The sequence below is a fragment of the Suricata suricatta genome, chromosome 16 (genome assembly GCF_006229205.1).
Source record: "Suricata suricatta isolate VVHF042 chromosome 16, meerkat_22Aug2017_6uvM2_HiC, whole genome shotgun sequence".
Taxonomy (NCBI): Eukaryota; Metazoa; Chordata; class Mammalia; order Carnivora; family Herpestidae; genus Suricata; species Suricata suricatta.
This window is the reverse complement of record NC_043715.1, coordinates 48,647,562-48,661,599: the sequence shown is the minus strand read 5'-3', so window position 1 is coordinate 48,661,599 and position 14,038 is coordinate 48,647,562. Positions and strand designations below refer to the sequence as shown.

The window sequence follows — 14,038 nt, the reverse complement described above, 5'->3', positions numbered from 1 at the left end:
CCGTTATGGGGAAAAAAAACTGAATCAGGAGAGGCAGATATATTGCACCTGCTTGGGTGGTATATGAATTTCCTGCGTCTGCCTCAACAAATGAGTCTAAACTCAGTGGCTTAAAACAACACACATTTATTTTCTTACAGTTCTGAAGGTCAGAGGCCCAAACAGTTTCACTGGCTGAAATCAGCCTTGGCAAGGGCTGCATTCCCTGAGGCTCTGTGGGAGAATCCGTTTCCTTCTCTTTCTCGGCTTCTGGAGCCGCATTCCTTGTTTTCTTTGGCTCTGCCTGCTTCCTCCTGCTGTATAGGGTCTCGGTTCTGTGTTACATTGTCTCTGTTTCTGTCCTGATCTTGGATCTCCCTCTTCTGTGACTACACTTGGGGGCACACCTGGATATCTCAACACCTGCAAAGTGTGTTGAATCCAGAAGTCAAGGGCCTGGAGATGTTTGCAGACCATTATTCAGCCTACCCAGGGAGGGTTGCAATTTAAGTTTTACTTGTTTTATTAAACATTTATTTATTTTTGAGAGACAGAGAGACAGATTATGAGCGGGGGAGGGGCAGAAAGAGAGGGAGACACGAAATCTGAAGCAGGGTTCCTGCTCTGAGCTGTCAGCACAGAGCCCAATGTGGGGCTCAAACCCACGAACTGTGAGATTCTGACATGAGCCGAAGTCGGATGCTCAACTGACTGAGCCACCCAGGCGCCCCAAGTTTTACTTATTTTGAGAGAGAGAGAGCAAGCAAGAGAGAGTGCACATGGGAGGGGAAGAGAGAGAGGGAGAGAATCCCAGCTGGGCTCCACACTTAAAGTGAGAAGCCACGGACCATGAGATCAACCTGATAATGATCACAGATGCTTAACCAAAAGAGCCACCCAGGTGCCCCGGGAGTATTGCAGTTTAAATAGACTGGTCTGGGGGCGGCTGGGTGGCTCAGTCGGTTAAGTGTCCGACTTCAGCTCAGGTCATGATCTCGCAGTTGGTGAGTTTAAGCCCCGCATCAGGCTCTGTGCTGACAGCTAGCTCAGAGCCTGGAGCCTGCTTGGGGTTCTGTGTCTCCCTCTCTCTCTGCTTCTTCACTCGCCCTCAGTCTCCCTCTGTCTCTGAAAAATGAATACACCTTAAAATGTATTTAAAATAGACTGGTTTGGAAATTCTCGCCGATGAAAGAAGACCGTTTTGTAGGAGGGGATGCAAGGGGAGGGAGGAAGCCACACAAAGACCTGGGGGAAGAGCCTTCCAGACTGAGGGAACAGTGACTGCAGGGGCTCGGAGGAGGCTAGAGGAAGTCATTCTAAGGTGGCTCTGGATTATCCCTGCCTCCTGGTGTTCATGCCCTTGAGGACCCCCTGACCTTGACCAGGGCCTGGATGTAGGGACGTCTTTTAAGGAACAGAATTCAGCAAAAGTGATGGACCATCGTCCTTTCTGACACCAGATTACAAAAGATGGGGACTTCCGTCTTCTTTGCACCTCTCTCTGGCTCCGTTTGCTTCTCCACCTGATGAAGCCAGCTGCCTTCAGGGATGCCCATGTGGCTGGGACCTGAAGGTGGCCCTGGGCCAACAGCCCGCAAGGAAATGAATCTTAGCGGCAACCACCTGGTGAGCTCAGTGGAGGATTGATTCCCGGAGGAGCTGGGATGTCTGCAGCTGCTTGCAGCTCCCGACCTGCAGGCCCCGTGAGATGATGCTGTTGTTCTCGACTGTTACATTTGGGGGTAATTTGTTGTAAATATTCGCCAGCCAGCGCAGGGGGGAAGGACTTCAGGCAGGTTAGCAGAAAGCTTAGTAGGATGCCTGGCTCATGTCAGTCCGGTACTCAATTTCATTTCATCATAATTCTGGTTTCATCATATTCTTGGGTGGCTCAGTTGGTTATGTGTCCCACTCTTGATTTCAGCTCAGGTCATGATCTCACAGTTCGTGGGTTCGAGCCCCGCATCAGGCTCTGTGCTGAGGGTGCGGAGCCTGCTTGGGATTCTGTTTTACTCTCTCTATTTGCTCCTCCCAAACTTGTGTGTGTGTGTGTGTGTGTGTGTGTATGTGCCCGCGCACGTGCGTGCTCTCTCTCTCAAAAATGTTAAAGAAATATTCTATTAAAAAAAGTAAGATGTCCTTCCTCCTTTCCCTCCACTTGAACAAAGTAACCAGGGATAGGAAGGGAGAGCCCGGAGATGGTACCTGACCCAGCCTGGAGGTGGTCAGGGAGGGCTTCCTGGAGGAGGGAACATCTCTGAGACTTGGAAGTGAGTTGAGGGATAGAGCGAGCGAGGATACAGTAGGGGAGATGGCGTTGCAGGCAGAGGACACCAGTGGAGACAAAGAGAAGGCAGGGGAGTAAGCAGCGAGATGGGGCTAGGTGCTCCTCGGGGGAGGCACACGGGTCTCTGAGATATAAGATAAAGGGGAAGCGTGGGGCTGAGGGCAAAATACAGGTTGCTTCCCCCCGGCCCATGGATTATGTGTGATATTGCCCGGACACTCCTGGCTACCCACGAACAAAGGAAAAGGGGTTTAAGTGCTTGCCACGGTGATGTGGGAAACTAAGCAAGTGATAAATTTAATTCCCTTACTTCCTCCAGCCCATTGACACATCTTTGAAATTGGCAGAGTGACCTCCCTCCAGAAGCTCAGCTGCCTCAATGGATGGTGGGTGGATGGTGACATTTCGCTAGGGGCAAAAGAGAACCTTAGCTTAATGTTATCCCAATCTTCAGGATCCTGTAAATCCACTTCCTTGATCTCAACTGTCCCAAGATCTACGTGGGACATCATCCTCCAAGCTTATGGCCCCCGCCCCCCCACCTCTCCATACATCTGAAGGGTCTCATGACTGAGGCTTTTTTTTTTTTTTTTTTTTAAGAAAAGGTAACAAATGGCATTTCCCTAGCTTCCCTAGCTAGACCCTCAAGGTCCTGGAAACCTCGCTTCCAAAATTCCTTAGAAACGTACTCTATCCGTGCCCCACCCTCCCAACCTGAGGGTACATAACTAGTTACCCATCATGACCCCAGGGCGGGTCCTGTCCCCGTGCTTTCATAACATCACCTTTTTGCACCAAAGATGTCTTCAAGAATTCTTTCTTGGCTGCCAGACCCTTAACTGACTGAGCCACCCAGGCACCCTACTTCCCTAGCCTTAGCCTGACTCTGTTTGCCAGTCTTAAGGCACCCCAAGTGACTTATGAGTTCAGAATGCAAATTTTACCATTTCCCTTCCCCCCTGGTTATTTATTCCTCCCATAGATATTTATTTATTCCTTCATTTATTTATTTATTTTTCCTTCCACAGATATTTATTTATTTGCTGAGTGCCAGGCCCAGTAGCAAGGACTCCAGATACGGGAGTGAACAAAATGGACAAAAACCCTGTCTTTATGGAGCTGCCGTTTCTAAACAAAATAAGTCAAATATTTAGCATGTCGGGTGGTTTGAAAGAAAAAGGAAGGGAGGCAGATACTGTGGGTAGTGTATGAGTGTGTGTGTGTGTGTGTGTGTGTGTGTGTGTGTGTGTGTGTAGGGGGTTAAATTTAATTTGGTGCCACAGATAGCAAAGATCTGAGGGATGTGAGGAGGTCCAGGCAAATGGACATCTGGGGAAGAGATTCCAGACAGAGGAAAGAGCAGGTGCAAAGGCCCTGAGGTGGGATGTGCTTAGAGTGTTCTGGAAACAGCAAGGAGGATAATGTAGCTGAAATGGAATGAGCTAAGTGGGAGAGGAGGGGATTAGAGAGGGAAGGTTGGTCGGTGTGGGGGTGACCAGAAGGTACGATAGTTAAAGAGGGTTCTGCAGGCTGCTATCAAGGTGTTTGGCTTGGCCCTGCCCCTCCCTCCAGCTACATCATCTCTCCTCTCTTTGCCTCTGTCCTTCCAGAACAAAAGGTTCCTATGCTTTCTTCTGGCCACAGATTTGTGTACAATATTCCCTCTGGCTGGAGCACCAACACCATTTCCACTTCTCCCATGCGTCCCCTTCTCCAACTTCTTGTCCCTACTCAAACCTCACTTCCTTAAGGAAGGCTTTTCTGACCACTCCACACCCCTTCGTCAACAGCACTTTCTCTGATTGTAGCCCTATGGTTGCCAGAATTTGCCTTATGTGGGTTAATTTAAACATCATCTACATTGCAGATAATCTATTGTTCCTACTTTGTAGATGAGAAGTTAATGTGACCAAGGTCACACAGCTAATAGTCAATGGAGCCAAGATTTGGACCCAGGCTTTCTGATTTCAGAGTCCACACCTTACCCGTCAAGTCACAGTGCCTTTGCATTACCGCCTGATTAGGACAACATCTGGCAAACAGTCCGCGGTCACTAAATGGGAGGAGTTATTTATCCCCAGAGAAGTCTAGGGCACAGCGGGCATTATATAAATGCATGTTTGTCTTGTGTGGCGAAGACATTCCTAAATCGTGAGCTCTGTAAGGGTCCGCAATTTGCCGGTCATTTCCTTTCGACTATCCGCTGGATAATCAGTGTAGATGCAGGAAGACCAAACAGTAATGAATGGGATCGATTATCTCGGTTCTCTCCCTTCATGTTTTGTTCTTGGCACTCTGCGATCCTCAGCGAACGCCTCCGACGCCTCCTCCCCCGGGGGCCCGCTCCCCCGGCATCGCAGTGCGCACGCGCATAAGGAGAGTGACGGGAGCTTCAGCCAATGGTGTCGTGAGAAAGTTGGAGCGGCGCCTCGAGGCCTCCCGGCGGATCCCGCTCGCTGAATATTTATGAGGGAGGCGGGTTAACGCCGCTTGTAGCCGCTGCCGGCGCCATGAAGTGAGTGGGGTTTCGGGGTTCGCTGCTCTCGGGCGGGCTCGGCGGGGTCTAAAAGATGAGGGGACCAGCGGGTGCGCCCCTGGGGGGGACGAGGGGGTGCCGGAGGAGTGGGGGGAGGCGCGGGGACCCTCGGGGCGGTAACGAGGACGGTCAGCGAGGAGATGCCCGGGGGACCCGTGGCTCCCGGGGAAGTAGGGGGTGCTCGGCGGGGCTGGAGGATGGACCGGCGCCGGGCAGGTGACTCCTCTCGGCTGGACGACCAGGGGAATGTGGGGGCTGCGGAGGGGCCCGGGGGGCTGACCCGGCCGCCCCTGCCTCCAGGCTCAACGTGGACGGGCTGCTGGTCTACTTCCCGTACGACTACATCTACCCGGAGCAGTTCTCTTACATGCTGGAGCTCAAACGCACACTGGACGCCAAGGTGGGTGAGCCCCGGCCGCCGCTTCCCACCCGGCAGGTGGGACTGCCCCCGTGCGTCTAAGACTGAACTTTCTGGACGGCTAGGTTTTAGGAATCTGAGGTCCTTGGGAAGCCAGCGCTCCCCAAACTCCTGGCATCTGAAATAATAGTTCAAGGGATGCCTGGGTGGCTCAGGTCATGATCTAGCGGTCCGTGGGTTCGAGCCCCGCGTCGGGCTCTGTGCTTCCCGCTCAGATCCAGGAGCCTGCTCCCGATCTGTGCCTCCCTCTCTCTCTGTCTCTTTCCCTCCTCTACTCACTCACTCTTTCTCTCTCTCAAAAGTAAATAAACATTAAAAAAAAATAATAGTTCATGATAACAGCACCTAACATTTAGCAGAGGCTGCACTGCTTTAGAGCGGCTCTCTGGGGTGGAAGCCTAGACCCACAGCTGTGTGCAGTTGGGTGAATCACTTAATCTCCCTGTTTCCGGTCTTCACGTGTGTAAAATGGGCTTCGCAAGACTGCCTATCCTCAGAGGTTAATGTGAAGGCTGTATAAGTTAATTTGGTAAGTAAGGAAGCAGTTTGGTTTTTCTTTTAATACTTTTATTTATTTATGAGAGACTGAGAGAGACAGAGCCTGAGCAGGGGAGGACAGAGAGAGAGAAAGAGACACAATCCGAAGCAGGCTCCAGGCTCTGAGCTGTCAGCACAGAGCCGGACGCCGGGCTCGAACCCACGAACCGTGAGATCATGACCTGAGCCGCCGAAGTCAGACGTTTAACTGACTGAGCCACCCAGGCGCCCCTGTAAGGCAGCAGTTCTTAACTGGGGGTGGTTTTAACCCCCGAGGCAGTGTCCAGAGACATTCCTGGTTGTCCTACTAGTGGAGGGGGGCAGTGCTGCTGGCATCTAGTAGGTAGAGGCCATGGACTCTGCAGTGCGCAGGACAGCGCCCTCCTCCGCCAAGTATTATCTGACCCCCAAATGTCCATAGAACTTAGGTTCAGAAACTCCGATGGAAGTCACTTAGAAGCCGTGCCAGGGGTTCCTGGGTGGCTCAGTTGGTTCCTACTTCAGCTCAGGTCATGATCTCAGGACTCCTGAGTTCGAGCCCCGCATCGGCTGGCGGCTGTCAGCGTGGAGTCTGCTTTGGATCCTCTGTCCCACTTTCTCTCTGCACCTCTCCCCCTTCATGCTCTCGTTTGCTCTTTCTCTCAAAAAATAAATAAACGTGAAAAATAGTGTCAAGCACAGAGTAAGTGCTGTGGGAGTGTTTGCTAAATTAAAAAAGAGGCTGCTACATGTCAGTTACCATGCTATATATATAAGCCTCAGTTTCTCATTCATCCCCTCGGTAATTCTGTAAAGAAGTGTGTATTAGGCCCATTTTACTTATTTACTTTAAAAAAAATTTTTTTTTTTAACATTTATTTATTTTTGAAAGACAGACAGAAAAAGAGCAGGGGAGGGGCAGAGAGAGAGGGAGACACAGAATCTGAAGCAGGCTCCAGAGCCAGACTCGCAGCTCAAACTCTGGAACCGCGAGATCATGACCTCAGCCGAAGTCGGCTGCTTAACCAACGAGCCACCCAGGTGCCCCTTATTTACTTAGTTGTTTTTTTTTAAGCTTCTGTGGGGCTCAAACTCACAACCCCAAGGTTAAGAGTCACATGCTCTGACTAAGCCAGCCAAGTACCCCTAGGCCCATTTTAGAGTTGAGAACACCAAGGCCAGATGGGTGTTGTCCGTGACCACTCAACAACAAAGAAGTGGCCAAAGTGGGGTTCAAACCCACTGTCCCTGGGGCGTAGACTTTTTCAAGATGGTGGCATCCTGGGAGCAGTTCCCAGAGTTTGTGTCCCTGAAGTTCTGTCTCCCTCATCTCAACACGCAGGGTCATGGAGTCCTGGAGATGCCCTCGGGGACTGGGAAGACCGTGTCCCTGCTGGCCCTGATCATGGCGTACCAGAGGGTAAGTGACCCCTGGGCCCGCAGAGGGGGGGCCGGGGGAAGGGATCCAGCAGGGGCTGAGCCCGTTGTCGTCGGCAGGCGTATCCGCTGGAGGTGACCAAGCTCATCTACTGCTCGAGGACCGTGCCTGAGATCGAGAAGGTGAGCCAGGGCCAGTCCCCGGCCGTTCCCTGGGGCTTGCTGGTCCCTCTGCTGGCTGCTCTCCTGCTTTGGGGAGGGGGTGTTTGAGAAGCTGGGGGCGGGGCGGGGCCTTGTGCTGGAGTCCCCCCTACCTCCTCCCCCTGGGGAACAGGTGATCGAAGAGCTTCGGAAGTTGCTCCACTTCTATGAGAAGCAGGAGGGTGAGAAGCTGCCGTTTTTGGGGCTGGCTCTGAGCTCCCGGAAAAACCTGTGCATTCATCCTGAGGTGAGTGCCCATTGTTCCCCTTGCCCGAAGCCTCCGGATTGAGGAGACTTCCGTCCATCCAGGAGTCCCTGATCCCAAGACCTGACCTCTCAGGGCGAGAGGCAGGGACCAGGCAGAGTCCCCTCCTTGCTCATCAAAACCTGACTCCTCATTCGTGGCCCAGACAGACGCACGTCCTCCCCAGCCTGAGAGAGGTTAGACAGGCAGTTCCCGGGGGTCCTGCAGGCCGGGTTTCCTGGCTCTGAAGCGTAATAGTCCTGTATTTTCGGGTAGGTGGGCTTTCTGTAGTTGGGCTTCAGTCTCCCTTTCTGTAAAACGGGTAATTAGTTACTGGCTTCATACAGCTGTTGATAAGATTGGGCAACTGGTGGGGAGGGGTGTGTGTGTGTGTGTGTGTGTGTGTGTGTGTGTGTGTGTGTGAGAGTGAAATGGGCAAAGGGGGTCAAAATGTACCAACTTCCAGTTATAAAACACGTAGGTCACAGGGTTGTCATGTATAGTATGCTGGCTGTTGTTAACATTCTGTCATGTATTTGAAAGTTGCTGAGAGACTAGATCTTAAAAATTCTCATCATAAGAAAAAATTGTGGGGGCGCCTGGGTGGCTCAGTTGGTTAAGCGGCCGACTTCGGTTCAGGCCATGATCTCACGATTCGTGGGTTCAAGCCCCATGTCGGGCTCTGTGCTGACGGCTCAGAGTCTGGAGTCTGCTTCTGATTCTGTGTCTCCCTCTCTCTCTGACCCTCCCCCACTCATGCTCTGTTTCTCTGTGTCTCAAACAAAACAAAACATTATAAGAATAAAAAGAAAAAGTTGTGGGGTGCCTGGCTGGCTCAGTCAGTGCAGCATGTGACTCTCCAGGGTCATGAGTTCAAGCCCCAAACTGGGCATAAGCTTATTTTAAAAAAAAACAAAACTGTAACTATGTGGTGATGGATATTAACTATAGATTTATTGTGGTCATTTTGCAATGTATACAAGTATGGAATCCTAATGTTGTACAAGCTGAAACTAACATAGTGTTACATGTCCATTATATCTCAGTAAATAAAAAAAAAGACTGAGGGGCGCCTGGGTGGCTCAGTCAGTTAAGCTCAGCTTGTGATCTCACGGTCCGTGGGTTCGAGCCCTGCATCTGGCTCTGTGCTGGCAGCTCAGAGCCTGGAGGCTGCTTCTCATTCTGTGTCTCCCTCTCTGCCCCTCCCCTGCTCACACGCTGTGTCTGAAAAATGAATAAACATTAAAAAAATAAAAGACTGAGTGAGATTATGTATCGCCCTTAGCATGTGCAAAAAGCTAAAACAACATTAGAAATGGCCGTGATATTTATATAATGATCTGTGACACATAGAACATTCATGACTATTGAGTTATGTTACAAAACCATCGGGCTCACTGCCAAGCAGTGTTCCAGGCACTTTACATGTGGTAACTCGCGGAATATATATTACATGACGTTCTTTGTAAGAGTGTGAGACCTGATAGATGAGATGGATGATAATTAGAAGCATGGGCCTTGGCAGTGGAGGAAAGAGGAAGGGAAGAGGGAAGGGTCAGCAGCCTCAAGAGGCTTCCCTTTGGTGAAGGAACAGGTTCTGTTGTGGGGAAAGTGGGCCCTGGGGCTGTGGTGGTGCCACCCCCAGAGCCTCAGGGCCACGGGGCAAGGCAAGACCCATTCTCAAACTGTGCCACGGAACCTCCTCTGAGTCTCAGACTTGCCAGGGTTCTGGATATTTTTAGCATTTGTAAAGATAAAGCAGTCACCCTTAAGGGATGCACTAAAGAGTCTTCAAAGCTTGATTTTTTTTTTTTTAAATTGAGGTGTAATTGACATACCATGTTAGTTTCAGGTGGCCGGTGTACAGGTTCCCTATTTGTGTAGTTTGCAAAATGATCACCATGGTTAAGTCTAGTTATATCTATCACTTTCCAGAATTCAATGATTTTTTTTTGTAATGAGAACTTTTCAGATCTCTTAGGATCTTGGAATAATGCAATACGGAATTATGAACTACAGTCTCCTTAGACATCCCTAGAACTCGTTTATTTTATAACTGGAAGTTTCCTCCCCTTCATCCATTTCTCACCCCCCGCCCAAGGCAACCACCCATCTGTTTTCTGTCCCTCCCCCCTTTTTTAATATTTTATTTTTGGGGGCACCTGAGTGGCTCAGTCGGTTAAGCATCCAACTTCAGCTCAGGTCATGATCTCATGGTTTGTGGGTTTGAGCCCCACATCGGGCTTTGTGCAGACAGCTCAGAGCCTGGAGCCTGCTTCGGATTCTATGTCTCCCTCTCTCTCTGCCCCTCCCCTACTCATGCGCTGTTTCTCTCTGTCTTAATAAATAAACATTAAAATGTTTTTTTAATTAAAAAGAATTTTTTTAAGTTTATTTGAGAGTGTGTGCAATGCAAGTATGTGAATGGAGGAGGGGAAGAGAGGGAGAGAGAATCCCAAGCAGGCTCCAAGCACTGCTAGCACAGAGCCCGATGCAGGGCTGGATCTCCCAAACCATGAGATCATGACCTGAGCCAAGATTAAGAGTTGAATGCTTGCCCCACTGAGCCACCCAGGTACCCCTAAAGATTTTCTTTTATAATTTTTTAAGTTTGTTTATTTTGAGTGAGAGCGCACATGAATGTACGGGTGGGGCGGGGGGAGGGAGGAGCGGGGAGAGGGAAACGGAGGGAATGCCAGGCAGAGTGCACTGTTGGTGCAGAGCCCTGTGTGAGGCTCGAACTCATGAACTGTAAGATCATGACCTTAGCTAAAGTTGGATGCTCAACCGACTGAGCTGCTCATGGGCCCCAAGATTTTATTTTTAATTAAATTTTTTAAAAATATTTAGAGAGAGAGAGATACACACACAGCAGGAGTCAGGGAGGGGCAGAGAGAGAGGGAGACACAGAATCCGAAGCAGGCTCCAGGCTCCCAGCTGCCAGCGCAGAGCCCGGCATGGGGCTCAGACCCATGAACTTTGAGATCATGACCTGGGCTGAAGTTGGCCGCTCAACTGAGCCACCCGGGCATTCCCCTTGAGGTTTTATTTTTTAGGTAATTTCTACACCCAACGTGGGGCTTAAACTCACAAGCCCAAGATCAATGTAAGAGTCTAACTGTTGCCCTGCTCTTATGCCTCCTCAGTTAAGTTCCCAAGTGTCTTCACTGTTTAATAACGAAATAAGTTGAGGTTCAAGTCTCCCCACAGTTCCTGATTCTCACCCCGGATGGGCAGGCCAGCCCCCTTCCCGCCCGGCTGGTAGGCATAGAGACCCAGGGGCAAGGAATGCTTGCGCTCCTGGGCACTCAGATGTCCCCCGGCCCCCAGGTGATGCCCCTGCGCTTTGGGAAAGACGTCGACGGGAAATGCCACAGCCTCACGGCCTCCTATGTGCGGGCGCAGTACCAGCAGGACCCCAGCCTGCCCCACTGCCGCTTCTACGAGGTGCCCGCCGAGTGGGCTGAGGGAGGTCGGGAGGGCCGGGGAGTAAGGTGGCCGTGACAGCCGTCCTCCCTGACGCCCGCGTACCCTCCCACCCCCAGGAGTTTGACGTCCACGGGCGCCAGGTACCCCTCCCTGCAGGCATCTACAACCTGGATGACCTGAAGGCCCTGGGGCGGCGCCAGGGCTGGTGCCCTTATTTCCTTGCCCGATATTCGGTGAGGGGGCCAGGGGGCTGGGCGGAGGGGCAGGGGGGTCTGTCTGTCTATCCATTGGCTCGTGTTTGTACCTTGCCTGGGTCCGGCTTGCCTGGCCCCGCCTCTGTGGGCCCTGGAGGGAGCGATGGCTGTGCTGGTGGGGGGTGGCTGGGCCGAGGCTGGGGGCTCTCCGAGAGGCTGGGGTAACCCTGCCCTCCGCGCCCCTAGATCCTGCATGCCAACGTGGTGGTTTACAGCTACCACTACCTCTTGGACCCCAAGATCGCGGAGCTGGTCTCCAAGGAGCTGGCCCGCAAGGCCGTCGTGGTCTTCGATGAGGCCCACAACATCGGTGAGGTGGGGGGTTGGACGTCGTCAGCCCCTCTGGCTGCTGCTGCTGCTACTGCCTCCGCAGTCTGAGCCCAGCTCTCCCCCCGCTCTCCTCTAGACAACGTCTGCATCGACTCCATGAGCGTCAACATCACCCGCCGGACCCTCGACCGCTGCCAGGGCAACCTGGAGACCTTGCAGAAGACGGTGCTCAGGTGGGGGCCTTGGGACCTGCCGGACCTGCCACCACCCCTGCCCCTGCTGTCGGGTCCTCTAGCATCCCCCGCGTCCCTGTGCCCTGCCTGACGTACTCCCGGGAACACAGATCCTGTCCCAGTGCCCGTCCCCCAGATGCCCCCCACTCTTCTCACACCCGATCACCCCCTCCCCCACAGGATCAAGGAGACGGATGAGCAGCGCCTGCGGGAGGAGTACCGCCGCCTGGTGGAGGGGCTGCGGGAGGCCAGTGCTGCCCGGGAGACCGACGCCCACCTGGCCAACCCCGTGCTCCCCGACGAGGTGCTGCAGGGTGAGCTGCCGCGCCCCGCCGTGCCTGCGCCCCGTCCCTCCTCCCCATGGTGGCTGACCCTGCCCCCCCCCACCCCGCAGAGGCGGTCCCCGGCTCCATCCGCACAGCCGAGCACTTCCTGGGCTTCCTCCGGCGGCTGCTGGAGTACGTCAAGTGGCGGCTGCGGGTGCAGCACGTGGTGCAGGAGAGCCCCCCCGCCTTCCTGAGCGGCCTGGCCCAGCGTGTGTGCATCCAGCGCAAGCCCCTCAGGTGCGCCCCCCGGGATGGCGACCCGGGTGGTGGCGGAGAAAGGGGTGGGTGTAGAGTGAGCATGCGCCGTGGCGTTCCGGCGCACCCGGCGGGCCCACGGGTGAGGTAGCGCTTGGGCCCGCCTCCCTGTGCTGGGCAGGAACCTGGCAGGCAAGCGGAGAGCTTGACGGAGGTGGGCAGGGCAGGGGGTCTGACGGGTCCTGGGCACTCGTCCTGACGAGCCCCAGCGGGGTGGGTTCCCTGGACCCCTGTCTCCTCCCGGGGCTTCTCTTTGTTCCCCAGAAGCCTGAAGCAGGAGCTAGGAACACCCCCCAGCAGTCTGTGGCGGGGGTCGGTCTCCCCCGCACAGAACAGGCTGAGAATAGATCTGGGAGCAGGGTGGGGCCTTCTCTACTTTTCCTTGGCTGTTTTGCAGAAGTCCTTGGTCTCCTCTGAACCTCAGTTTCCTCTTTTGTTCATTGGGAAGCAGGAGACATCATCTTTACTCCCAGGTTTCTTTGGTGGTGAAATGAGAGAGCAGTGACAGAAGTCACTTACCATGTCTTGAGCACTGACCACGAGCTGAGCGCTTTGCGTTCCGTGTCTGTGGGAGCTCAGGACAGCACCCCTGCGCTGCAGAGGACAGTGTGGCCTGGTGGGGGGGGGGAGGAGCCATTGCCTGGGGTCATCAGCACCTCGTGGGCCGCTTATGTGAAACCAGGCCCATAGGGTTCTGAAGCCCCTGGCCGCCTGCCTCTAAGGGGCTGGGGCGGCCCGCAGGATGGCTCGGCCTGTCCCCAGGCTGGGACGACCAGGGTGAGCATGGCTGGGATGGGGGAGCTCAGAAGGGGACACCCGGTCCGGCCAGGATGGGGGCGTACAGATGACAGACTGGGAGCAGGTGGCGTTCGGACACAGGTTCTAAAGCTCTGGCGGTCCTCCTGGCTCTGAGAGCAGGTGCTCCCGCTCCGGGACCTGCCTTGTGGGTGGCGGCCTCAAGCCTAGGTGACCGGGTGGCCTCATGTGCGAGTGCGTGCTGGTGACACAGTGCATGCGAGATTGTCCTCTGTGAGTGTGTGGGACTCTGACGCCTGGATGTGCCACCACGGTGGCCCAGCGTGACAGACGCGGTGTGCCAGGTCCTGGTGTGAGTGTGTGTGTGGCCATGTGGGATTCAGATTGTGACTGGGACTCCGGGTATGGTTGTGGCTCTCCTCTTCTGACCAAGAGCCTGTATGAGGTTGTGCGGCCACGTGTGACATACGACTGCGTGACTCAGGACTGTCTGCATGACGGGCGGGTGTGCGGTGCGGGGATGTGCAGGTGACTGAAGCAGCCTCAGTCTGTTTGCCTGGAGCACCCCGTCACCCAGGGAGACCGACCGTGACCGCGGGGGGTTGCTGGGCCTGTTAGCCCTCCGCCACCGCCCTGAGCCCACCGGCCTCTGCACCAGGTTCTGTGCCGAACGCCTCCGCTCCCTCCTGCACACCCTGGAGATCGCCGACCTCGCAGACTTCTCTCCCCTCACCCTCCTCGCAAACTTCGCCACCCTTGTCAGCACCTATGCCAAGGGTAAGCTCGTCCTCTCCTCCCTCTGCTGGGCCCCCTGGCGGTTGGAATCTGGGGGCCGGCACAGTCCAGCGAGTTGTCTGTGGGACTCAGACTTCCAGGACCTTGTAGGGTTGGGCTCGGAGTCTGGTCTTTATTTCGAGGGCAGCGAGAGTCCTCCCTCCTTCCCCCTCCCCCCTCCCC

The 14,038-nt window shown here is 54.1% G+C and overlaps 1 protein-coding gene across 1 annotated transcript in view; it reads left to right on the top strand.

The window, feature by feature from the left end:
- Positions 1-4,747: 4,747 nt before the first annotated feature.
- ERCC2 (ERCC excision repair 2, TFIIH core complex helicase subunit) overlaps positions 4,748-14,038 on the top strand; it is a 17,373-nt gene continuing 8,082 nt past the window's right edge. The window contains exons 1-12 of the mRNA XM_029925315.1: positions 4,748-4,781; positions 5,103-5,202; positions 7,079-7,156; positions 7,234-7,296; positions 7,448-7,561; positions 10,889-11,005; positions 11,104-11,220; positions 11,428-11,551; positions 11,648-11,744; positions 11,925-12,058; positions 12,139-12,307; positions 13,740-13,858. Of these exons, the coding sequence (XP_029781175.1) occupies positions 4,777-4,781; positions 5,103-5,202; positions 7,079-7,156; positions 7,234-7,296; positions 7,448-7,561; positions 10,889-11,005; positions 11,104-11,220; positions 11,428-11,551; positions 11,648-11,744; positions 11,925-12,058; positions 12,139-12,307; positions 13,740-13,858 (1,237 nt within the window). The 5' untranslated portion in view covers positions 4,748-4,776. The remainder of the gene's footprint in view (positions 4,782-5,102; positions 5,203-7,078; positions 7,157-7,233; positions 7,297-7,447; positions 7,562-10,888; positions 11,006-11,103; positions 11,221-11,427; positions 11,552-11,647; positions 11,745-11,924; positions 12,059-12,138; positions 12,308-13,739; positions 13,859-14,038) is intronic.